This window comes from Micropterus dolomieu, linkage group LG02 (genome assembly GCF_021292245.1).
Source record: "Micropterus dolomieu isolate WLL.071019.BEF.003 ecotype Adirondacks linkage group LG02, ASM2129224v1, whole genome shotgun sequence".
Classification (NCBI taxonomy): domain Eukaryota; kingdom Metazoa; phylum Chordata; class Actinopteri; order Centrarchiformes; family Centrarchidae; genus Micropterus; species Micropterus dolomieu.
In genome coordinates, this window is record NC_060151.1 from 22,391,446 (window position 1) to 22,417,515 (window position 26,070).

The window sequence follows — 26,070 nt, forward strand, 5'->3', positions numbered from 1 at the left end:
ATTTAAAATCATTCTTCTTACCTACAAAGCTCTTAATGGTCAGGCACCATCTTATCTTAAAGAGCTCATAGTACCTTACTACCCCACCAGAGCACTGCGCTCCCAGAATGCAGGGTTACTTGTGGTTCCTAGAGTCTCCAAAAGTAGACTAGGAGCCAGAGCATTCAGCTATCAAGCTCCTCTCCTGTGGAACCAGGTTCCAGTTTGGGTTCAGGAGGCAGACACCATCTCCACATTTAAGAGTAGGCTTAAGACTTTCCTCTTTGATAAAGCTTATAGTTAGGGCTGGCTCAGGTTAGTCCTGAACCATCCCTTAGTTATGCTGCTTTAGGCCTAGACTGCCGGGGGATTTCCTATGATGCACTGAGCTCCTCTCTCCTCTACTTTCTCTCCCTCTGTATGCAACCTCATCCCATTATTGCATGTTACTAACACAACTTCTCCCCTTTCTGGTAGTCTTGTGCTTTCTCGTCCCTCTCCTCCCATCACTTCCTGCAGGTTTTCTGGCTCTGGAGCTGTGGCTGCGGGTCACCTGCTGCCCCCGTGTTCCTGCTCGACACCCTCTGATGCAACGACTATTGTTACTAGTCCTATTATTATTATTGTTATTATAATAATTAACATTACGACTGTTACCATTAACACTACTATAAATATCTGTACCATTTTTTCATTTAGTATATAGCAACATCACCTTTACTGTCTGTACCTCTGTCTGTGTATATTGTGTAGGCTGCCTCCCTCCCCCCTCTCTCCTTCCATCCCTCTCTTCCATCACTGCTTTCGTATCTATTTTTACCATTGTAAAAGACAAATGAAATCCACTTTTTTCACAGCAGCAACAAAGTTGCTAATAGTTTATTGAGTTTTTTTTGCATGTAATAGGTTTGCATAGCGAAAAAGCTAGTCCAGCCCAAAGGAAGTTCCCATCTCCCACAGAAAACACTCCTCTGAACTGCCTGAAAACAGCTTGTTCGTAGTCCAGCCTTTTCTTCCCCTTTATTGTGACGTCTCAAGAAAACGTGCGTCATAATGCATAATACGGCTAGTCAGACACGCCTTCAACAACATTTGTTACGAATTAATAACTCACCACTCTGAAACTCTCCAGTCCATGTTGCTAAGCTGGCATGGGGAACATATACAGCTGAAAAAAAGCGTGTTTACAGGATTTTCAGGACCCGCCCTACTCTGCTTCTGATTGGCTTGTAGTCCTTAACTAGGTACTGTGCATGTGCAACTCCCAACAAAAGATCTTATAGAGGTGAGATGCATCACTCCATAGCTAAAACAGCGTAAAACACACAGGGTGAAAAGAGGTGCTGCAGCAATGTGCAGTATGACAAAAAAAATGTGTTTTTTGAAAAGAAAACCATTTAAACCTATTCTGGTACAACCCCTAAATAAAATTATGAACCTGAAAATGAGCATAATATGACCACTTTAAATGTTCGAACGAGACTATGTGGTTCAAACTATGAAACCCTCTGCAGTGAACAAGTGGACTTGCCTACCTTTGAGCAGAGATGCTACTACAGTAATCCGACATCCCGTAGTTTGAGCTAAGCGCACAACTCTGCATACCTTCAAACTGCACACAGAGATATAAATCAATCCATACATTTTTTTCAGTCTGGATAATTGGAAAATATTACCCTGAACGCGTAACAATCCCTTTATGTCGAAGATACACAGTCGCAGGAAGTGATGATAACAGCAGTTACTTCTGGACAGAGAAGTTTCAGGACTTTTAACTTGCTGGCTAACAAAAAAAAAAAAAGTTTCATGATATTATACCATTGACGTATTTAACGTTCTACAGTTGCACTTTCTAACTCTGCCCTCGTCAGATGCCTGGTAAGAAGCCACGTGGTAGGCTCTGCTAAAAGCCACCAACATTCATCATGGCTTTAATGCTATCAAACTCTAATCTGTCTGGGATTTTGTGTGTGTTAACACAGCTACAAATTCAGAGAGCAAACACTTCAACAGTACTACATAAATGTCTCAATATATTTACTAGACAATAAACAACCTATTCAATTCCAGGGATTTGCATGAGAAACGTGAGCATTAGTGAACAGAGACAAGTCTTCTGCCTCTCTCTGCTGAGCGAAAAGATGGCTTCAAACGTGATCCTTTGTCAGACAGGATGGGAGACACACAAGCCTCTCGGTGTTGGCAGATCTGGGCTCACAATGCCATAGATTAGTAACAGCCTGACCACAGAGCTGAAATAAGCTAATTGCTTAATTAGCTGACCCAATTCTATAAGCTTCTTTTAGCATATTAACAAGAGCTATGTAACAAATAGTTGCGTTTCACAGGGGTGGTGTTTATGGAATTACAATAATTAGGATCAAATACAAAACATACGGTCAATGGCACTCCTTTTATGGAATCTCTGGCATTATTTGATTTCAGCAACACTGAGGTGCTTTTATTTATGTAGGACTCAATTCAGCCTTTGTTGGATCCACATGTAAATGATCCTGGTGCTTGTTTGTAATTTACATCAATTTTACATTTACTGTCCTATGTTTTTGTTTATGTTGTTTTTTTCCTATGTTAAACAATTAAGCTGCTTTAGGGGAATAGATTGACTGCCCTCTCAATATTTCTGGACATTTGAGCAATGAGAGACAAATAAGAGAAGGGAGGGAAAAAAATCTTATTAAATTGAATGATGATTGAAATGGATTAATTTACATTTTCCACATGCATACTTTACATACATGATCTTTGCTCAGCACAGGGAGTTCTGGGCAAAAGAGCACTATTTGTATGAGATGAACTCATCTATATGCTAATTCATTGGTATGTCGACCTGCTTCATTTCTTCCATTCAGGACTGTTTACCTATTAGCTATTATAGATGCAAAGGGAATCTGAATCTTAAAACCAAAAAGCTAAGGAATATAGAGCATTAGCAGTACATCACCCCTTATTATATTTTTATTACTGTGGAATTTCTGCCCTTTGTTTAAGCTTGTAACCACAAGCCAACTTCCAAGACACTTATTACAAATAAAATTAGCCAACTCTTTCACTTAAGTGAGACTTGTTGCCCTTGACAAAAGCACAGTGGATTTTCAGAAGACAAGAGGAGACTACACCCTGCTGAAAACCTCTGAGCTCTCCTGATTCAAATGATCTGATGCTCAAAGATGAAAAAGCAACTTGGACTGTTTAGCATTTCACAATGTTCTTTTGTGCCTCAGTATACAATTCATAACATTACAGAGCAAAAACCTGACTTAAATGTTGCATAGAAACACCAACATGGCCTTATAAGGAGATGTTTGACAGATCAAGTTACAAGTGAGCCTAAATGCTAATGTAATTTTATATGAACCAGGCTGAAAGAGATGCAATCAACCATTCCTGATTCAGACGACTGTTGTGTTTAAGAGGATGACAACCCCCTTTCTTATTGTCTATGTAATTCACCAAAATTGCCTCTTACAGCCGCTAAGAGCAGGGTGTTTCATCTCCAAGCTTCCTCTGGTCTTTGCTACTCATCCCATTTCTACTTCCTCCAAAAGTGCCACCACTTCATTAACCTTGCCAGGCATGAGATAAGAGAGGCAGTGCATCAAAGCTGCCAGCCCACAGAGAGAACAGAGCCCTGCATGTCTCCACTACACAGCAGCCATCACACACACTGGCAGATACACAGTGCACAAACCATCCAACATGCAGAAAAGACCTTTTGTGTTTCAAACTGTCATTCAGAATTTTCTTTTTTTTTTTTTTTTGTGCCCACGCGGCATCATCATGTTTTAAATATAATTCTAAGTGGGGTGAAAACACTTGCTAGTTCCAAAGGTTTATGGGAGTTTGATTGGGAAAGAACGCAAAATAATTGGTTTAGGTCAGACTTTTCATTGCCTCAGACCATGCAGACACTTATTTAAGGTGTCTCATGGCACTGTTGTAATAGGGGTTCAGGTACACAGCGCTGTCATCACTATGACCTATACACTTAAAACCTTGAAAATGAGAAAATTAAACAAGAAAAGCATCAAAGCCAACTTCAGCTCGATGAGTAACAACTCCCGACTTCCTCAAAGCATGAAAGCAGATGGTAGGAAATGTATTAACTGAGTCACAATATTGTTTTACTTGCACCACATACAAATCTCTCTGGTGCATTTAATCCCTCTACCCACAGTTTCTCAGAAAGGAGGATATAAATTATTTTCCTTTGGTGGAAACTGCAAATCCCTGTCTGGATTCTGTTAAAAGGCTTAAAATGTCACTAAATGCCAAGGCTGAGACTCCTGCTAACACGTAGGTCTTTAAGACAAGATGTTAAAGCGTTGAAAGTTACCTGAAATTGATGAGGTTAATATTCTTATCGCAAACTGAGGCTTCTGTGAAAGTGGATATTGAAAATAGCCAGGTAACCCTTCATATTAGAGGCTATCACAAGGATTAGCTGCATAAACACCAATTACACATTTAATTGTTTATTGTCAGTAGTATTTAGAAAACATGCTACAGTGCATAAATTAAAAGGATTGGGATGTAGAGGGGGGATTTGCCACAATATAGTATCATAAGTATGTATTTCAGTGAAGAAGACAAGTAAATGTTCCCAAAATAAGAAGTCAAACTGCTGAATGCTGGCCTGTAAATGAGTAATTTACCATGAATATCCTTCTCTATCCCTATACGGCCATATGAATTTCTAAACTACGTTATACTAGCATGGAAGGGTCTGTCACTGAAATTTGAAATAGAGGACAAAGGGCCACCGAGCAAATAGGTTTTTTTAGACACCGTCCTCTGAGTTCTCTGCCAATGTGAATCAGAGGTAAAATACAGTGCATTAAGTCGACCTCTGAGGAAGCACAGAGGAGGGTAGAGTGAGACATTCTGCTATCTATTAAGACTTGCGCTATGTATATATTGTGTTTTGAAGGAATTTTACTGATCCACAAAACCAGCAGGGAAGGATAAGAGTGAGTCCCTAAGACCGTGTGGTAAGCAACTGCAGTGCAGAATCTCAGGCAAGTTGAAAGTTGCTGTGCCGTTAAGGAGAAAGTCTGGCAGAATCCTGCATGCCCGCTGATAACATGGTTGGATTAAGGATGTTTAAGGGAAGTGAAAATTATTCATTTGAGATGGATGAAAGCTGCACTTGTCAAGTCTACCAGTCATGCACTTTATACATTTCATTTCCACTAGCCAGCATGCATAATTTCCCCTCAATGCAAATTTCTACACACTGAAAATTGTGAGCATATTTACCCCGCTCCCTTAACACATTCTCTGACACAGAAAATGGATCATCTCTATTGAACAGGGAACAAAACAATGCAATTTTGTTTGCAGAGGTTTGAGAATCTAATTTTGTGCAGGAAGATAAAGTCACAAGACTGTAGAATACAAACAATACTTTTCATTTGAAATCATGCCTGAATCAAAAAGAGACAATGTTTTGTTTCCCAACTCATCAGAATGACATCTATGGAAATAATTTTAGCACATACCCAATTATCTAAACAGACTTCATGTTTTGACTGTAATTACTGTTTTTTTAAGTCACAAAAGTCTCAGCCTCAGTGTTGGTCTAGGAGCCTTGTAACTGAGTATATGTACTGTATATGCATCTCTCTATACAAATATTATGATCTCTCTGATGAGAATTAAGTCTCCAGCCTGGATGGCCAATAAATTAGAGGCACGCTTCTCGTTTACTCATCAGAGCTAATGAGGCTGATAAAATTACCTCGAGGATCATAATTACAGGCTAGTGGCAGAGACTCTGGCAGAGACCGGAATAAGATGACACACACACACACACACACACACTTTAGATTATGTTGCAAGTGGCAGCATACAGCAGCTAACCTAAAACATCACAAAGCACTCACGTCTTTTTAATAGAATAACTAACAAATATCAGTGTGCACAAGGAAAGATTAAGCTTCCTGAATGAAAATGCATAAACAATTCAGCTAATGAGACCTATAGAAACCTATACTGATCGACATAATCACTTCTTTTTTTTTTTTTCCCCAAATGTACAGGTTTGACATAATGTAAAGTGAACAATATTACAATTTCCACCTTTCTGTCAAAATGATTTTACCACCCTTTCATAAAGATTAAGCACTTCATGGGTAATGGCATATTTTAATGAACGATGGCAGCCTGGACACAAGAGCTCACCTCAGAGGATTCCATTTCATCACACATTCACAGGATGAATTGTTTTACTTATGAATATTAATGTCCCTCTAATTTGAGGCTGTTGTTAATGCTTGTCGCTAGGAGCTTGGCAAATCAGGTCCCATTCCTGTTAAAACCATGTATTAGACACCCCCCTGACACTAAGCCCTCGCCTTTGATTCTTAATTGCAGAAGTGCAAGCATTTGCAGTAGATGGGGCGCAAAGCTTTAATTAACTCTAATATCACACATTCAGTCTCGACTGTCACACACATCACGCATGGCATTTTGTACCAATATCATCCCCAACTCTGCTCAGCTAGAAAGACTGTTTCAAGTTCATGATCACAATTTCACGCATTTCAAAATGAGGGATATGTAGTTTATAAGTAGCTGCAAAATATTGACGCCAGAGAATTATCTTGATGCCATCCTTAAAAGTATTAAAAAGCATACATTGATGCAGCTCAGTGATTACTGCACAACCTTAATGCAAAGGGGTTGCTGCATTGTATGGTTTCTTACTGATTTTTGGGCAGTCGTTTAATCAACAATCATTGGTGAAGCTTTATATGTGGGAAGAGGAGTGACAAAAAGACATGATGTGACAAAGATGTGTTTGAATAGAAAGTGCCAAAGGAATCTTTTTTTAAAGTAAATAATTCAACCTCTCGTACACACTAATCTTCAAAAGATTTATTGGACAACAGATTTCAAGTTTCAAATAATATAAATAGTGTAAAAGTACATACCATTCAATACAAACACTGCGAATGCCATTTTCACACATGACTGACTCCACATGTCGTTTGAACATTTTAATAGCTCAGGTACAGAGCATTTCCGATGCAGATATTAGTAAAGAGTAATGTTTAATTAAACCCGGTTTAAAGATAAAGAGCTCAATACAACCTATAGTTTATAAGCCTTCCCCGGCCATAAGCTACAGCTCTACCTAATCCTTTTCACATAACATTATTGCATCAGCACAGCTGAACATTTTTGCAGCATTTATAAAATTAGCAAAGAAATTAACTGTCCGTACTGTGGCAAATTGGATTTCCAAGTTCTTGCCTTGTGATATAGCATACCCAGGCTGCCACCTACAGTACAGTGTGAGAGGGGAACTGGAGTCTGCAACAAGGCAGTTCAACATGTGTGGCTCTCCATTTTACACTCCACAGCTATTCAAACTTAATTGTCAAGGCTTTTTTCTCCCGCTAATATCCTTACAGAAAATTTGTTAAAATCCATTATTAAATAAATACTGATATAATTTCATTTTGGATCAAGGCTACTGAAGGATTACAGATTTATTCTGCTCATTCTTATTTGCATATGGAACAACCAGCGTTCCCTCTGTAATTTCTAAATCATGACAGTTTGTTTTTAACTCCCAGCATCCAATTTTTTTGACCCAGTGCAAGTTGATTTGCCAAAATAATTAATTTGATACCTCATTCCAATCGTTCATTAAATACACAGCATCTTCACATAACAAACACAAACATATCCACAGATGATTTTTTGTGTGACAGTCTGCTACTGCGGCCTGATCAAGATAAGGAAAATGCTCGCAGCTGCATTTGCAATATAATTAAACATCACCATCTTTTTGAGAAAAAAAACCCCCCTGAAAAACCATTGTGAAAAAAATGTGACATCCCATTATTGAAAAAGCAAAGACTGAATCATGAGCTATTTAGAAATTCTCACTTCACTTTAGTAACAGCAAACGAAGAACTGAAGGTGAATGTTGAACAAATATAACATTTTAAGTGAACCTTTATTTTGAAATATTCTGAAACAACAAAGACATGACTTGATTCATTATGGTTCCAAATTTGACATTGCAACATTTGCTCATTAGATATAAAAACCTTAAATATTAAAAAAAAACAAAAAAACATTAAAAATCTTAAAGGAAGAATACTACAATAAGACAATAACTAAGTTCAGCATGAAAGTTTGAAAAACTGCCTTAGGGCTCATTCCACTCGTCTTTTACTTCTTCGCCTGAACAGTTTTGAGATGGAGGACTTCCTCTTATTTTTGTCTCTCTTTACTCCTATTCAACAAAAGCAGTTTGTATTTGTATGATGCATTCAAATTGGAAACTCTTAAGAAAAATCATTGATACAATACTTACCAAGATTTTGCATCATTTCATTCAACTGCTGATCCTCCTCCACTTCCCTGAAATTGTTGAGAAAACTCTAGTTAAGCATTTTGTTTGAATATCAAGTTGTTATATTACCAGTACTGCATTAGTGATTACTCCTGAAATGTTACCTTAGCCTGTCTTCATCCAGACCTTCCACAATCGCATTTCTGCCGTCCACAATCTCCATCAGCCTCTGCATCAACTTCTTCTCCCGCTGTTGCTCCTCTCTGGACTTTAAATGATCTGTGATACCAAGTTGACAGACTTGTACTGTAAAAAAAAATTAAAATTAAAAAAAAAGCTGAATTTAAGAGTGATCTCTTACCCGGCTTCTCCAGCAGCCTGCGAAGTTCCCCTTCAACGCCTGGCTGCTGCTGTTCCAGCTCCTGAGTCCTGGCACTAAGATTTTCAATCAAAAACCAAAACGCTGATTTATTATATTACATCTTTTGTATACAATATTGAACAAATATATTTGGTTGGACAGCTAATAAGTTTGAATTATTCCTAGTGTTAAATAAGTGTACAGCAATAACAACAAATAACTTTATTCTCAGAGGAATACCATAGAGCTGTTAATATAAATCAAGTCAAACAGACTGTAGTAGAAACCTTTGAGGTAAACACTAAACAAATTAGATACAATAATTTATGAAAGGTAATTTAACAATAAGTAAAGCAAGTAGTACTCACATGTATACAAGCTCTGATTCCTTTCTAATGTGCATCTGCTTTTTTTGAATGAGATTGAACCAGTCAACCATCAGTGGGTCCATCAATATGTCCCCCTCTCCCTCTGAAAGACAACGCCAAATTTGACAAATATGTTCGTAATACACAATATATTATAAATTAGGTATACAATCTTCAACAATGGTCTAGTGGTGGTCTAGTGTATAAGCCCTGACTGTGGCATATTGGGTAAAAATGTACCAGTTGATACAAAGTATTCAGCAACACCTATAATGCATGTAGAGACTGGCATTTTTGATCTGCTCTGGCTAACTTGTACACGCACCTTAAGTTAATGACTTGTGAGTAAATGTAATCCCACAGTGATAAGTTAAGTTCAGAGAAAGTGTTCAGACAGCAATTTTGGCACTGTGCTTTTCTTCTGTCAACTAATACAGTAACTGAAATTGAAGAGTGAGCTGTAGAATAATTCTGTTTTCACAGTATACATTTTACATCATCTTATTTAATATAACAATCAAGAAGCTTCTCATCCAGAATCATGGCTCATTTTATTTTCACCAGATCAACTCTTTGTTTTTAATATGACTGTAGAAATTACACAATAATACAATTAAGTGCAGTTTTGGGATAATTTGGCTGGTATGCAGCCAGTAGGGTGCAGGTTTGTTGAGAGGGACAGTGACTCACCTCCTGAGACTTTGTCAATGCTTCACTTAAGGGACTGTAGCAGCCAATAGTTGTGAGGATTTAGTGTTTTTCTTTGACAAATGTGAAAGTAAACTGAATATTTTGGGGTTTTAGAGTTTTGCTGGTCACACAAAGCAAGCATTTTAAATGTCACAGGAAATTAAGAGCATTGCTCACAAATTTTCTAACATTTCATGGAGAAAAACAAATTTATTAAATTGGCGATCAATAATCAATATTTAAAATAATCATTAGTGGCCCCAGCACTAGCATCTATAATATAATTCCATATCTAAATGCTACCCACAAACATTGTGTTAATATGCAGGGGATGTAGAGCAACACAGAAGGAATACACAATGAGGTACAGATTTGTCTGCATCACTTAATGATTTAGCAAATTTTTTATTTTTTTTTTTAAAGTGTATTTTGGATTTGCGTTGAAAAAATTAAAAACAAAAAAAGAGTCAAATACTGAACACCCAAAGTATAGTGAAGCTTTTACAAAGACAGTGATTAATATATAAATCTAAAATGTTATGGCCGTTTATTTTCATAAAGTAGTAATCATGGTTTAGGGATTCCTTTGGTCCACCACAGTATTATGACATATACTGCAGTTCATCACAGCATCTGCTTCACAGAGTCAGACTGGATCACCTGAGTAGGTGGATCAATAGATATTTTTTTTACTGATATTTGCCAATCCCGATTAGTTACTACATAAACATACACACTCACCAAAGCCACATTTACAATAAGGACTGATCAGGACAGGGACTGAGGACAAGGCACTCTACATCCTGCCACCATCAGAACAAACATGATTTTATTCTGAATTGAACTTGAGTGCCAGGGTTTAGTTTTTACGACGACAAATTCCAGTTGAGAAGTAGATGATCTCCTAGGAGGTGTGCAATTGATGTCAAATTCCGGCCAAGCGATTGCATGCTCAAGCTTCCTGGGTGGCGTGTAGAAAAAAAGTATGCAATCGACTAGAATATATATTACTATACCCAAGTCATGTTGACCTTGAGCAAAGCAATCAGGCCCCCTACTCCCACTACCTCAAAAGAGAAGCACCATCCCTGTGGGCTGTCTGTGCCTCTCACCTCATTTGGCTGCAGAAAAAGTAATAGAAATGGCGGGTAAATCCCCACACACGCCACGCTCCAGCTGACTGTGAGTGAATGTGTGTAGCAACCAGGACACAACTCTGCACCAGAGACTCTCACTCACTGAAGCAGCAGTGGGATTCAGCAGTTTGCACAAACACAATCAAATATCAAAGTTTGCGATGAGGTTATTCACTGCATGAGAGCAAAATTGGAAATTGCATTAATAGCTTCTGCCTCAACACAAGTGAGTCTTTTTAGGGACTGTTTATTTTTCACCTTGCAGATTGTTTCTGGACACGTCAACATTCAATTTTATTTGAACGTGTAAACAGGGAAAGGAAGGAAGTTCAGGGGAAGAGCAGCAAGAAGAAAGTACCTTCCTCACAGCTGCGGAGTTTCTTTTCCAGCTCCACACCCTCCTTCTCCAACTGAGCCAAGTTTGTCTCAATATCATTCAGCTCCCCATCAATCTGCTCCACTGGAATATGATAAGACTTCACCTGATATAAAACAATATAACTTAAGAGTCACAGTCAAGTATAGATAACTTTAATTTGAAAATTGTGACTTTGGCCCCTTAAAACATAAAGGTTGTCCTTTTTTTCCCTGGGAGTGTAATGAAAGCATATTTGTAGAGCTGTTAATTAATCTTTTAAGAGACTTAATGGAGGGAACTTACAGAGGATGACCTCATTTCAGTCCTGGAGGCGTTGGTGGGTGACAAATACTTTCCCTTTTTAGCACCTAAGAGGTAGATAAAATAGGATTAGATAGTCCTTTCATGGCAGCTTTTCAGAAAAGCATTGTCACATATGACTTCACCTGATTTATTTTCAGTGAAAAATGACTGCTCATATGAAATCAACAAGATGGACGAAGCCATGTATGTCTGGCTTTGATGATGATATTTTTAATGAACCTGACGGATTTCCGTGATTGGCTGGAGCAGTCGTTGAAGAGCTAATAGATTCCACAGCTGGTCGTCTGGGTGGGGATTTCACAGACAAGTAACTCCCATGTCTAAAACCTAAAATAAAGACAGTAAGGTTTACATGCTGTACATCTGCAGAAAGTTTAATCTACTAATGCATTTTCAGTTTTCTGCTAAGTGCAACAGCATGTCTGTTTGGGAATCAGTGCATGGGGATGTTGCTTTTTTAATTTTCTGCCATGCTAGTGGTGTGGTCGAATGGCAATGTCTGTCTGTGTTGGTCAGTCCACCACTTCGGTCCAGACTGAAATATCTCAACTTAAACATCTTAGTCAAGGTCAACTTCTACTGTTGTGGTTCACTCTCACTGAGTCGTTTTTGGCACAGCAGACAATGTTTTTTGGCGAAAAAGCTCTAAAAACCTCACTGTACACCACCTGGTCAGCACCAAACAGCAAAGAGGCACAGTTACCGACTAGCTGGTCAACAAAGTGGAGCATTTAGCAAATAAAGAGCTAGACATTTCCCTCAGGAGTTCTGAAAGACCAAATGCAGAGCTTAAAGAGTATATTTCACATACAGACATAACATATACAGATAGTCATGTTACAGAGCTTGATTTTATGGGGAACTGCCAAGACAATCTCAAAAAAAATGTTACAAGCACTATATTACATACCACAATGCACCTTATTGACTAGATCAAGCAGAACTGAAGACCAAAAAAAAAAAAAAAAAATGTGTTTATTCAAAAGTCTTATTATAATGTACAGAGTTGACTCACCCCAGTTTCCAGAGCCAAGCTGAGGTTTCTGGGAGGAGACTTCCCTAAAGTTTGCAGGATCAAACAGAGCAGAGCTAACCAGAGGTACTATAGGGGCTGGAGCCACAGCAGGCCTTGTTGTACTGATGGAAACATTAGAGGAAGTTGTGGACATGAATCCAGGCTTATGTTGCTCAGTAAAGACAGCATCTCTGTAAGAAAGACACAATGAAATTATAATTAAGTGTGTCACCATTTAAAAATGTTGTAAAAAGTACAGTGTTCATCCATCCGGATGTAATACACCCATAGGCTGAACATAAAGAATGAAAATATGAAGAAATAAAAGGCCTCACCTTTTTATTTTGTAATGATTAAAGAGTGGTGAAAACAATTGAGGAATCATCAGCGGGAATTTGAAATGAGAGAATCTAGTGTTTGGAGGAAAAGGCCTGGCCCTCCTTGGGGTTTAGGATGGAGGAGGTTAGGATGCGGGACAGAGCTAGCGGCTGCACTCTGAGTCAGTCAACATTAACAGAGATGGACGAAGCTCAAGGATTCTGCATTTTGGAGAGTGAATAAGCTGAATGGTCAGGGATGTTTTAACACAAATCTTTCAAGTCATTTTTATCCACCTGTGTGACCTTCCCACTACCAAGGTGAGTTATGAGGTTAATAGGTAAATGATGATTGGAGGATACTTACTTTAGACTTAGCTTGGTTTTGAAAGGCTTGAGCTTTGATTGCCACTCGTAAACTTGATCTGCAGAAAAATGATTAAGACAGAAATAGTTAAGTGAATGAATACATTAATGATGGCAAAGAAAAGCTTAACACTACTTCATCTGTCACATGAATCAACTTGGAATCATTCTTCATTTACTTACATTATCACTTTGCCTTTTATTTTTTCCATCTGCTTTAGCAATGAAGTGAGCACTCAAAGCAGTTCTTGTACACAGCAAACAAAAAGACTCCCTTGACTTTTTTGTGTCACCCATTTGATAATGAGCAGCTGATAATGAGTGCAGCTACTGGTTTCATTATCTAGTCTCTCATAATGCACTAAAGTCACTGTTCATCACCTACACATCTGTATTTAAAGACCCAATTGATGCTTTAATCAGTGCGTGAGACAAACATCCCTCAAATGGATAAATGCACAAACTCTGTAAATTTGCCAAGAGGTCATCTTGACATTCAAGACCAAGTCCGTGGTCAATATGGGGTCCATATTAGCAGGAAACATAATTACCTCCCTGATAGGGAGACTTTTATCAAAGATGATAGTATGATGACCATTTATATTAGAAACCAACAGTAATTGTGTTTCTGTCTGAAAAGCTACGTACTGTCAGGATGCTGCAGCCATGCATGCACATCCATCCAGAGAGAATGACAGTTCAACTATGAAAGTTCATTACAAGTGTGAGACAGAAATTAAAATGTCAGTATCCAACACTGAGCTAACATCATGCTAAATGCACTGGCTGTATAAATAGGGGGAAATGACAAAAGGTCTTTGTTTTCTATGAATGTGTTCTGAGACAAACAGAAAGAATTGGGGGGGACAGGTGGGGGTTAGATGTTGGCTAGGTGTCAAATAATGGATCAAGAATGACTGAAATGAATTTAGTATCGCTTGCCTTTGGCAGTTGTGTTTACAGTTGTTGGCCTTGTGTATTCTTTGTTGATGGCCTTCAGACATGGTGCTTCCTTATTGTTTGTCTGGCTGGTGGAGGGCTGTCCTACCCAGTTTCCTGCTGGGCCTTGGCTGCATTTATCCTTTCTCAAACCGGGGCTGTCAGCTGAACTTGGCTCATCTCCAAACCTGCAGAGAGAGAAAGCCCTCACCATCAGCCTTAATAACAAAAGTCATTACAAAACAATACAGAGTGGGAATGATTAGAAAAGGACAGTCTGTTTGTGGCCACAGAAAGTATACAGAGTGTAGTGCTCACCGTCTCTCTGCTGATCGGATGGTGAATGGGCGTTTGTTGTTGTTGTTGCAGTTTTCTTCAGCCAATTTCTTTCCAATGGTTGTCCTTGTTCTGCTTTTATCATCATGACTCAGTGGGATCTTAGGCTTTCCTAAAACATTTGATGGCTCTGTGGGCTTCCTGGTACCTGTGGAGACCTCTGTGGCTGGTGGTGGAGCCTGGAAAAACCTCTGCCGGGCCGACTGAGTCTTCTGGGCTGAGGCCGTCCAGGACTGGGAAGGTGGCATAGGGCTGACTGGCTTCACAACAATGTTCAGTGGGGCTGACAAGACAGAAGAGGGGCGTGGTGCAGGCTGGGTCTGGCTGACACCATTTAATCGGCCAGCTGAACTGGCAGGTCCATTTTTGATTCCATGCGCGGCAGGGGAAGGTTTGCAATTGTTTTGGTGGGTGTTGCAGATAGAAGTGTCTGGATCTTTCCCAGGTTTGTGGCCTCCTGCATGAAGCACGCTGGAACATTCACTGCATCTGTTGGATGTTCATTAACATAAAATTATGAATGCAATAAACAGTACATGCCAGGAAAGTATCACTGAATATAAATGCAATTCTTACTTGAAACAGCTTCTGTGAAAGAGCTTGCCTTCCACAAAGTGCCTTTGAACCAGATGAACTTGACTCTTGCATGCAACACATTTGTTATTGAGAGTCCCATTTTTGTTGGCGTTTTCGGCCAGAACTGCCTTCTGTGAAAGAAAACAAAAGCTGAGGTAACGCTATGTCCAGAAAGGTATTACACATACCCTATTAACATTTACATAACCCACCGAGAAAAAAAGATAAAAGGTAATTTCTCCTTGTTCTTAACCAATTAAAAAAGTAATAGTGTACGACAAATATGGATTGTAACATAGCCATAAATATTTGATGATGCGTTCTGACATACTGACCTGAACAGCAGCGCTGGACAACTTGGGTGAGGCATGAGCAGCGAGAGTGGAAGGTAAACGATTCTCTATGGCAGTTTTAGACACAAAGGTTTTGGCAGCCACTGGGAGATTTTTCTTCTCTGATGGCTCCTCCTTGGAGCCCTCTGCTGGCCTTTTTACACCTCCCACTGAGGAAAAGTACAACATTATGAAATATCCCACTCTAGCACAGGAGAAAAAGCAATCTGTATGTTTAAATCTAAAAAAAAAAAAAAAAAAAAAAAAAAAAAGAAATATGTAAGAAACTCTGAATTAAAGAAAATCTTATTGGTTAGGAGGATGGACAACTCCGCCTTAGCTATACGGTTTCTAAGGTAATTTGAATCAGTCATGTTCTCACTGGGAGGCCGTCCTTTGAAGTAGTTGTAGTACTGGGAAACGTAGGTAAGAATGCTTAGCCTGTCTGGGATCCTTAAAGCCAACATGTCTTCTGCATCTAACAAAGCTGGGATCCCCAACTTCTCCTCTGCGACCTGAAAAGCCTTGACAGAAAAAAACAAATAAACAGTTTAACAAACAGCCATCAACTCCTGCCAAGACAACATTTAATAGTAGTGTAAGATGAACCAAGTAAACAATTTAAAAACCATGTTTGCCATATAAAAACATGGTATTCGCTGGGCACAGTAATGTCAGCTCCTACAATTACTGCATGTGTAAAAATGTCAAACAATACAATCTCCTTTAAATAGACGAGCAGGAGCCTGTGGCTCGGCCTAGAGAGGTCTGAAAAGGGCTGTATAATGACTAACACACTTCCTGTAAGCTCGAAGGGATAAGAAAAAGGATGGAGGGAGAAGAATATTGGGGCATTGTTTAGGATAAGCCTGGACATGTTCATTAAATTTAAAGTAAAGCCTTACTGAATACCAAGTCTGTCAATATAAAATAAGAGCACTGAAAGCAGAAAACTAAAGCTCGTTTTGCTACAAACACAAAAAATATTTAATGTAATAACTTGTGAAATAACCAACTGTGGGAAACATGACACTATTCATGAAATATAGAAGGGTGTGAATTACCGCACTAGTCACATTCTCCTGTTTCAATACAGGGAGCATCTTCAACAATTAGGTGCATCAAACTAAAGCCTGATCAAAACACACTATTCTCTGGTCACAAATCTGGTTTGAAGTTATTTTTCTTGCATAACCCTGTAGAAGTACACAACAACAGTGGCTTCAAGCGAACCGTCGTCATGAGGAACGAGTGGCAGATGACAGCAAGCCTCATTCAAAATGAATAGCCAGGGAGCCTCTCCCCTGAGTTCAGGTTTGTTGCTGACACTGCCGGGATCATCCAAGACAACAAGGAAGTCTTACAGAGTGCACACTGTAGCACTTTGCAGGGCCTGTAATCCTCAGAGGAAGCTGGTAAAATGGAAGAATACTATATAATGAAGAGGGCCCAGCTATGCTACTCAGGTCATGTAGGGGTTAACAAAATAAATGAGGTCAACTGGACAGAGGAAGAACTCTGTTAAAATGTTAAAACAGCTAAATATTTAACCACTCTGCTGAATAAGTACAGAAATACAGTATGCTGCTGGATGTGTCTGTGTCTCTGAGGTTAATGAAGTGGATGTGCTGCTACATCACATTGTGTAGCTCCAGTATGAAGTCACTTGCACTCAATATGACAATAGGGTTCAACAACTTGACAACTTACCAGTCTGTTGTTCTCAAACACATCCTCCTTTCTGAGTGAGTCATAGTCTCTGAGAAAACAGAAATACAATAAACAGAGAGAGAAAGACAGAATTTATATTTATGAAGGAGTCATCTTTTTGATAACTTCCTAATAAGAAATAAAATGTTTACAACCAGAACTAACACCCCTAACTAAAGACCACTGAAAAAACCATGTATAAAGTTTAGAGGAGAAAATCGAAAAGCACTACTAGGTAGACTAAATAGTAGCCTACTAAAGACCAATAACTACACAATTATTGCAGTTTGGGCTACCCCTAGACAGGCTACCCCAGGACATACAACTTTCGTTAAAGCTAATATTGGGCTACTCATTCAAACTAAAGAAGTTCACCTAGATTATGACATTCTTTTCTAAGTAAAATACTTACATCAGGTCCGGTCTGTATTTGTGTATAAGCGCACAAAAAGCTAGTCCGTCCCTGAATGAAGTCGTCATGTTGGTGATGGCCACATCTCGGTAGCCATCACAATGCATTTTACACCACTGCTCCAAAGCCTTGATGGCAGCCATAGTCCTAGCGCGTCAGAGACACAGTGAACTCAGTAACGTTACAGACGAAGTGTGCAACAGGCAGAGGTTTCAATGTAGAGGAGCCGGAGGAAAGACAGAAAAAAAAAAAAAGTCTCTGTTCAGGATTTGACCGTGAACTGCGTCGCTGCAGCTGCGTCCTGTTTCCTTCTTCCACCTGAATGACAGCCGAGTCTGCGGGACGAGCCGGTGGTGTGTGTTTCTCAGCTCATTTCACTAATTGACACCATCTGCTGATTCGTCGTTCGCAACTGTTGGGTAAAATAGTTGAAAGGTAAATAATAGTTTTTCTAGTGTTTAGAGTTCAGTTGTCAATCCCAGAAAGTAATTTATAATTAGTGCCAAAAATTGGCATTGACCTAAATTGCAAGTCCTCCACAATTATATGTTGTGGAGTGGTCTTATCATATCCAAAATGAGGTTTTATTTTTGAACCACTTGACATTAGGCTACACTGTCTTTAAACTAAACATATTAAGTCTGCTTCTGCATCAGCTCCCAGTATGCAAGGTAAATTTCAAGTTAGTCCTCTTTTATGCTTAATCCTGCAGACAGTACCAATGAGTGACAAGGTTGGGTTTGTCATTCAAAGATGTCATGTTACAGTGTTCACAGAGAGCCTCTTATGTTGAAAACACAACCCTCAAATGTGACATTTTGGCAAAATATCACAGTTTTTGCTTGTGATTACTTTCTAATTACAGATTAGTTCTGAGCCTCCAGTCTGGAGTGGCCATCTGGATTTGGGGAAATTAAATGCAAGATGCAGTGTCCATATGGTTAAAGTCAAACTGAAAAAGGTCCAGATGCCTCTCAACATTTTATTTTATTTTGTTATATTTTACATTTGGTGGGGCATAGAAACATTTATTTCATAGCATAGGGCCAATCTGACAAAGAATGCTGCTGTGCTGTTTTATTTCTGTTGTAATCTCCCCTTAGGACAAAAGCCTCAGCTGTCATTTCCATGTAGGTTATATGGATATTTACAATCATATTTTCATTTAATGCCTTATGAAGTTCATCTTTATTGGGTCTCAGTAAAGGAGTAATATTCTGTAGGATTTCTGAAGTAATTAAACACCAGACTTGCTATCTCAGCAAGCATATCGGGGTCAGCGAGCAGTATGAGAACCAAGAACAGAATCTATGGCATGCATTTTTTTTTTTTTACCTCAGTCATCTTTTGTGTGGGGCCTAATTGGGGAGTAATTGAGGCCAACTATTGTCACATCAGGATTCTGACCTAATTAGCCCACATCATGATGTCCCTAAATTTTTTTTTAGGGAAAACTTCTAACTTGATTTCTTAGCTTTCATATATGGAACCGGTTAGGAAGAATTATAGTCATAAAGTTTGTTAGAGAAGTTTGTGAGAAAGCCTGATGAGTCATTCCACCTAAACAGGAAAGAAAATAATTAAGGATCTCTGACTCTTTTTGGAAAGAAGTTTCAAATTTGAGACCCAGAGACCTCATCAGTAAGTGTCCAACCCTCTGACACGGGCAATGTAATTAGTGTGAAACCAGAGTCTTTGAAATGCGAGCGACCCACACTGACCTCATTCACTGTAAGACATAAATTGTTTATTTGTTTGTAACAGTGTCTCCAAAAAAATTAAGCAGAGTAACACAGCTTTACACTTTACACTATGCTCCACACAACAAATAAGAGATGTTGGAAGAAGGAAGTGTATATATGCATTAGTTGGATTTTAAAAACGCTTACCTTGTCTCATCTGTCCTGTCTAAGGACATCGTCATGCCCAGAAGGGGGCAGCGTCACACTGCACTGTTAAGACTCACCACTACAAACTTGTGGTCAAATACATAAACAATGCATTCAAATAGACAGTGCTAGTATAATTTGCACAGAAGTATGTAGCAAAACCTTACATAAGACTTCAACTAGAATCATGCCAGCACACAAACTATACAAAGTGTGCATTCAGTACAAACAGTCAATGTTATGAAAAAAAGCCCTTTTTATCATCCATCACGTCTATTATCTAATATTATCTATTGTTTTAGTTCTATATGCCTTACTGTTGTTCACACTAACATGTGAAAATCACTAATAATTCACTCTGATATTGTGCAGATATGGGTTTCATAACCAGAAATTTGCAAAACAACAGTGCTTGTTGGGCCAAAACCAGATAAAAGTTTTTTTTTAAGTTCTACATTATCTCAAAATTTGTGACTTCATCATTTATTTACCACAGCTGTTGTGAATAATTATTTCATTCTGATATTATCATTTTGCATTTGTTGATGGTTTATAAAATGAGCCCTTAAATTTCCTTCTCTTTAGATTCACAGCTCGTTATCTGCTTCTGGTGCATATAGTTTTAAAAACATAGACATGCATCATCTATATAGACTTACTCTTCATGATTTCATTTTTCAGCTATTTCCATTGTTTCCTTTGAGGATGTGTGGCTGTGAAATCATTTAGAAATGATTTGACTGTATCCCATTTCAGCTGTGCCCTGATACACTGAGATGATAAGGGGACACCATTTGTCATTTTCAAGACCTGGCATACAGGATGTGATATTAATTTAGTTGACAACCTAAAAACTTTTAAGATGTTTTAAAAATCACTTTCAGAATATACAGCAACACAAACTGCACATGCATGCGAATTTAAGTAATTCAAATAATGTAGGGTACAGAAATGTTTTACAATTCTATAGTTTTATCAAAATGGACAAAACAGCAATACATGAGAAAAGAAATTTTAAAAATAGAAAATGTCACAAAGATGTTATTTGCAATGTACCATAAAAATAAAATTTAAAAAGATTACAATTTGTTCATAATTTTACAGAGGATAACTATTATTTTATACTGCAAGAAATATTTTATTAATAATGGATAAATAATTAAGCGCCTCGTCCCAGGTAGTTTTGTTCCAGCATAGTAATAGCATACACTTTTTTTTAGTTAAGATTATCTGTACAAACAGGAAGAAGGAAAATGATCAATCATTGTGCATGGCATCAGCTTCCTGTGTTTGTGACTGTGTGTTGCCTCCTGACATGTTTACAGTGCTGTGGATCTCTGCCTCATGCTCTCTGGCTTTGGCCCTCAACTTGGCGATGCTGCAAGAGCGGAGCTCCTCTGAGGTCGGCCCCTCCAGCCTCGCCCACTTCCCTGACCTCTGGGTCACAGGCTGCATATGCACGCTCAGCGCAGCAGTCACATCTTTTGTCCATGGATAGTTTTCTCCGTCCTGTCGTCTCTCCCAGTGCTCGCCATCTGAACTCTCTGTCTGCTGTTTTAAACTCCTGCTCGGTGTCTCAGGCGTTTCATCATTGTCTCTTTTTACATAAGGTCCTGCAAGCTGGCCCTGGAGTTTCAGCTGTCGTCTCATCTTGGCACGGCGGTTTTGAAACCAAACCTGGAAACAAATGACAAGTACTGTTGATGTTGAATCCCATCTTTCACAGTATAAATAGTATGCAGGAGGAACGAGTACAGAAACCAATGACTGTTTCAATGTACATCCAGGTATGTGAGCTTTGTTTTCAGACACACTTGTGAACCTATCCAAGCTATATGATATTTATATTGATCCAAAACAGAACAAATAGTACCAAAATATAATGCATTTCCCCAGAATTCATTGTGACATTTTTGGTAATGTTGAAAGCTTTGACATCTTGAATAGAACTGAATTAAGAAATAGGTCTATGGAGTCCATAGAGCTAAATAGATTAATTTGCACACTGTGCAGAAAAATGTATATCAGCTGAATGAAGTGAACATTTCCAGAAGGAGTTCAACATGCCAATTACCTGTACTCTGGCCTCAATGAGGTCCAGTCTGACGGCGAGGGCTTCCCTCATGAAGATGTCTGGGTAGTGGGTGGTCTCGAAGGCCTTCTCCAGCTCCTCCAGTTGCCAGCTGCTGTAGTTGGCTCGTGCACGACGCTGCTTCACTGGCCTCTGTTCATCTGGAAAGCACAGCGCAAGCACCAATTACACAATCGCCAACGGGTGGCAACAAACTAATGGCTCTAGATTGGATAATTAGCGCAGCGATCATTAGGCCCACTTTAACACTGCTTGATAATTGATTGTTAGTTACGAGCTGTTAGCTAATCTTTTGTAAACATTTACACTGCAATCAGATGGTGCTCACTGACTGTCTTAGAGACTGTGGCCATACAGTGCCAGTTTGGCTGTGTATCTGTCTGCACAAATCCTGTGTTGAACAATCTGTCCCTTTTTGTCCACAGCAGCTGTGGTTTGAACTCACCTATGCCCTCTGTGAGTGGCCCCATCCCGACTGCCTGTGTGGCCAGGAGCAAAGCTTCCTTGCATGTCTCTGGCTGCAAATAATTCCTCAAGGATTCATAGCTGATAAAGGGCCCTGGGATCAGGATCTGAGGTTGGGAACCCAGTCTGCTTGGGAATGCAGGGAAAAAGTGAGCTGCAGGTGAATGGAAAACTGCAGGCAGGAGAGTAGACACCAGCTGCCTTGGGCCAAACATGTCCAAGCTATTAAGAGTCCGATATTAAGTCTCAGTCCACTGAAAAGGGCCAGGTTGACGCCTACAGGGATGCTGGTGGATTGGTGAAATGCATCCCAACGTCCAGAGTAAAAAAGAAAAGAATTATGATCGTCCACCAGATGTATCCTGTTAGAGCTGCTGTATGTAGCTGAGGTGCTCAGTGCAGGTATAAGGTGTTGCCTGAAGAGTTTAGGTAAGACCTGAATAGTGGAGGTGGTCTCACCTTAGCATTCTACTCTTCTCCTCCAATCCTCTCCCCCTCCTTTTCTGGTCACATGATCTCCAAACAGACGGCAGGGCTTGCTTTATAGGACAGAGGTGAAAATCCAACCTGTGAATCATCTCTCAGAGGATTATCAGTATTACTCCATCAATGTTTGCTGTGTTCGTCATTACTTTCCCAACCACACGTGTTCTCAATCTGTTTCTTACATTATAGTGATTTTGCTCTCTCTTCCTACCTGGGACAAGTTGCAACATCTTTGGCTTCTGAAATTTCAATCAGTATAATGGACAGGAGCTCAGCGTGTGAAAACTCAGTTTTGAAGAAGTGTGCTCATTTAGACACGTTCACCTCAAAGATTTACACAACCTTTATCTGACAGGTTTAACAGTTGTGAAATATAATAAGAACAAATGACTAGAAAGGAGACATAATGAAAACACAAAACACTGTGGGATGAAAACAAGCACAAACGCAGCAGACCTTGAATAGCAGGTTCCAGGATAAACCCACTCTTCCTGACAGTATAGTGACGAACTTGAACACTTATTTGCTTAATGTTTTAATCCCTCCTGGAAACCCCTGTGTTTGTTGATTTAATTGTATTGTTTTTAAGTCCTAAGTAACATAAGTTGTGATGTTTTGATTTATTTTCCACATCACCAAGACAGGCTGTGCAAAAATTTTCATGTCTGTTAACCTTCAAAGCAATCCACTTAATGAGCAGTAGCAGAGACACAAATCCCTTCTTAAAATGACAGGAGAAATCCACTGATGAAATATTAAATGAGGTAAACCAGGTGTAATGGCAGTTTAACACCTGTAAGAATAGCAAACTACTGAATTATTGTGATTAGCTGCTACAGTAGTACAAATGTGTATTTTGCATGTCATGCTTTTAATCCTTGTTATCAAGGATTCGTTTTAATGGTCATTTTACAAAACATGGTTGTATATTGAAATTTATGTTTGTAGTCCCTTTATGCATTATACATAAACACAAACAAGACAGAGCAAAACATAATACAAAATTATTAATTTCTATGGAGTGAGGGGATGAATATAAAAGTCTCACAGCTTGGGGAAAGTAGTTGTTCTGGAGCATGGTGCTATGGCAGCAGATATTCTGTATCTCTTGCCAGATGGAAGCAGGGTGAACAGGCTATAGCTGGGGTGGTTGGCACCCCACCAATATCACTGATGCTTGGTACATGGGTACCAATGATGTTATGGGTGATCACCTACTGCAGAGCCCTCTGGTCTTGCGCCGTGCACAAACCATGCAAATTTGTGATGTTTCCAGTCAGAAAGCTTTCTATTGCTCATCTGTAAAAAGCCGTTTCTGAGCTTTCTTAACCAGGGTGGACATGTGAGATGACCATGACAGGTTCTTTGTGATACTGATTCCCAGGAACCTGAAACTGTTCACCTGTTCCACCTCAACTCCACTGATGTAAACAGGAGTGTGTCTTTATCTCCTTTTTTCCAAAACAAACAATCAGCTGCTTATACATGTCATCTTTATATTTAACACATAGGCACGTCTTGGAAATGTTTTATGAGCAACCCATTTAAAATTCAAAATAGTTTGTTCCCTAAAATCTTTTAGTGTAGCTATCGAATAAATGTTATATTAAAAGGAATAAAGGAAATCCTGTAAAATAGAATAACGTAAAGTTTTTGCCTAAGTGCTAACCCCAGCTTGTGCCTCTCATGTAATAGTATAAGCATTACATTCGAGTCGCAATGCTATGCATCAGTTTCTTTAAAAGAAGAAAATACCCAGCAATACTTAGAAAACCCAAACGGTCCATTAACAAAACCAAGGTTCTGGAAGTACTTCCAGTCTCCTCACAGACTGTGAGAAAGAAAAATGTCTGTCTTCTACACCGAACAAAAGTAGTAACATGTTACCGTATTTGTTTTGATTGGGGAACAAAATTGCAACTTGAGAAATGGGTTTAAAATCTTTTTTATTTTGCAGCAAGTGGATTTTCTTTTCATCCACATGGTCTGAAATGATCAAATATATTTTCTTATCTTTTTCAGGTATTTATCTTTCAGAGAAGCTGATTCCTCCACTGTGACTCAAGTGTAATGCTTATAAATGAGAGGTACAAAGTGGGGTTGCCCAAGTGCATTCAGTCCAGACCTGAGGTAAAACAGAGAGTTAACTTAAACTTATGGACTTTTTGATTTGTGGCATATTTTTGGTGTCAAACTTGCTAGCAAGAGGTTGCCAGATTGGAGTCTAAGACAGCTCTAGATAATTTTAGTCAGATGTTTGTACTTATTATTAATGTTACACCCTGTGTTTGTTAATAACTGATATCCTGCAATATAATGATATATTCTTACCATCATTGTAAAGTACGTAGACAGTACTGTGTTACCAAACTCTTACAGGATTTTTCCATCTCAGATCAAAGTATACACATCAACACATTAGCAGCCAAGACAGGAAGATTATTAACACTTTTTTCTTTGAGCACGGCAGCTGTAGCTTAGTGTTGATGGATCTCTGATGAGATGATTGCCAGCACTGTCTAGGTGAATTAAACACAGGTGTGTCAATTAATCCGAAGATACATATCACCTAACAACACATCTCGCTAACTGCTCATCAGCTCAGATGGTGGTGAAAACTTTCAGCTGTCAGTGTTGTCACAGCTGAACTGGCGGGCTGAGCCGGCTTTGATCAGCCCCAGACCGCTGCAGGAGGCAGCTGGTCAGAGCTGAGGTGAGTCACAGGATGGTCATTCCTCTACAAGCAGCAAGGACTGCAACTTGCTCACCTGCGGCCCTTTCATCTGCACCTGTTCAAACACTAAATAAAAGTCTTAGTGGAGGCAAGAAAGAGGTCAGTATTAGGATTTGACTGATTTGGATATCTTTAAAGCGTATGTTGAGATTGAAAGCTGATACTTAATCAAATTTAGGTCTTTTTATGTCAAAAGAATTGAAGATTTACTGTGCGTTTCATAATTTGAGAGAACTCTCCAGTGAAACTAACAAAATATGTTTAGCATTAGCATCTTTTTATAACCTTATTGTGTCCATATAATTACCTTAAAATACATTACTGAAATGGTATGTTGAAATAATAAAAGTAATTCATGCTCCACATTTCTTTAATGTAGGTGAAGGGAGGAACACCATCAGTGGACGACATAACCAGCCAATTAAAAACAACATTTCACACTTCAGTCTGTTTGTGTGAATGCATGTGTTTGTGACGGAGGAAATGGACAGACAGAGATTGAAAGAAATCATTTCTTAGGTTTACAAGTTCTCCAGGAAAAGCAAAAAAGATTAAAAGTGTCTAGCTTGAGCTGTGGTTAAATAAAAACTGTGTGTGGTGGGACTGACGACAGAGTAGCCATCTCCGTTTGTCCCTGGCACACAGGTAGTTACAGGGATTTCTGCTGTTTGAAAGTAGACCCCCTTCTCCCACCCCCTCCAAGTACTATGTTTGTCTTTGCTTGGGTCCTTTAATGCCCGTTGATCCAGATAATCTGGGACAAAATTGGTGAAAAACCAGTGGGGGGAGGTTCTGACAGTAGTTGCTCAAAGAGCTGCTTGTGGATAATTGAAGGAGGCATTAAGACAACAATAGT

General features: G+C 39.0%; 2 protein-coding genes and 1 long non-coding RNA gene across 5 annotated transcripts; 1 reads left to right on the top strand and 2 right to left on the bottom strand.

Moving 5' to 3' along the window:
* Nucleotides 1-6,861: 6,861 nt before the first annotated feature.
* On the bottom strand, nucleotides 6,862-17,901 carry micall2a (mical-like 2a). Its single transcript, XM_046042245.1, has 17 exons — nucleotides 17,549-17,901; nucleotides 17,137-17,185; nucleotides 15,809-15,950; nucleotides 15,430-15,596; nucleotides 15,095-15,225; nucleotides 14,501-15,007; nucleotides 14,186-14,370; nucleotides 13,245-13,302; nucleotides 12,561-12,751; nucleotides 11,765-11,872; nucleotides 11,525-11,589; nucleotides 11,222-11,345; nucleotides 9,038-9,140; nucleotides 8,670-8,743; nucleotides 8,473-8,587; nucleotides 8,330-8,376; nucleotides 6,862-8,248 (listed from the first exon to the last, which is right to left on the bottom strand). Exons 1-17 carry the CDS (start codon nucleotides 17,689-17,691, stop codon nucleotides 8,169-8,171), a joined length of 2,289 nt encoding a protein of 762 aa, XP_045898201.1. The 5' UTR covers nucleotides 17,692-17,901; the 3' UTR covers nucleotides 6,862-8,168.
* On the top strand, nucleotides 17,616-25,659 carry LOC123965995. Of its 3 annotated transcripts, none has more exons than XR_006823842.1 (5): nucleotides 17,616-17,983; nucleotides 20,763-21,224; nucleotides 21,958-22,154; nucleotides 25,081-25,313; nucleotides 25,594-25,659. It is a non-coding gene; the product is annotated as an uncharacterized LOC123965995 (long non-coding RNA). The 3 variants fall into 3 exon arrangements; XR_006823840.1 differs by having other exon boundaries at nucleotides 17,619-17,983; nucleotides 21,955-22,154; XR_006823841.1 differs by having other exon boundaries at nucleotides 17,623-17,983; nucleotides 21,048-21,224; nucleotides 21,955-22,154.
* si:dkey-43p13.5 (visual system homeobox 2) lies at nucleotides 20,518-24,930 on the bottom strand. Its single transcript, XM_046042252.1, has 4 exons — nucleotides 24,812-24,930; nucleotides 21,975-22,533; nucleotides 21,512-21,669; nucleotides 20,518-21,114 (listed from the first exon to the last, which is right to left on the bottom strand). Exons 2-4 carry the CDS (start codon nucleotides 22,207-22,209, stop codon nucleotides 20,695-20,697), a joined length of 813 nt encoding a protein of 270 aa, XP_045898208.1. The 5' UTR covers nucleotides 22,210-22,533; nucleotides 24,812-24,930; the 3' UTR covers nucleotides 20,518-20,694.
* Nucleotides 25,660-26,070: the final 411 nt, after the last annotated feature.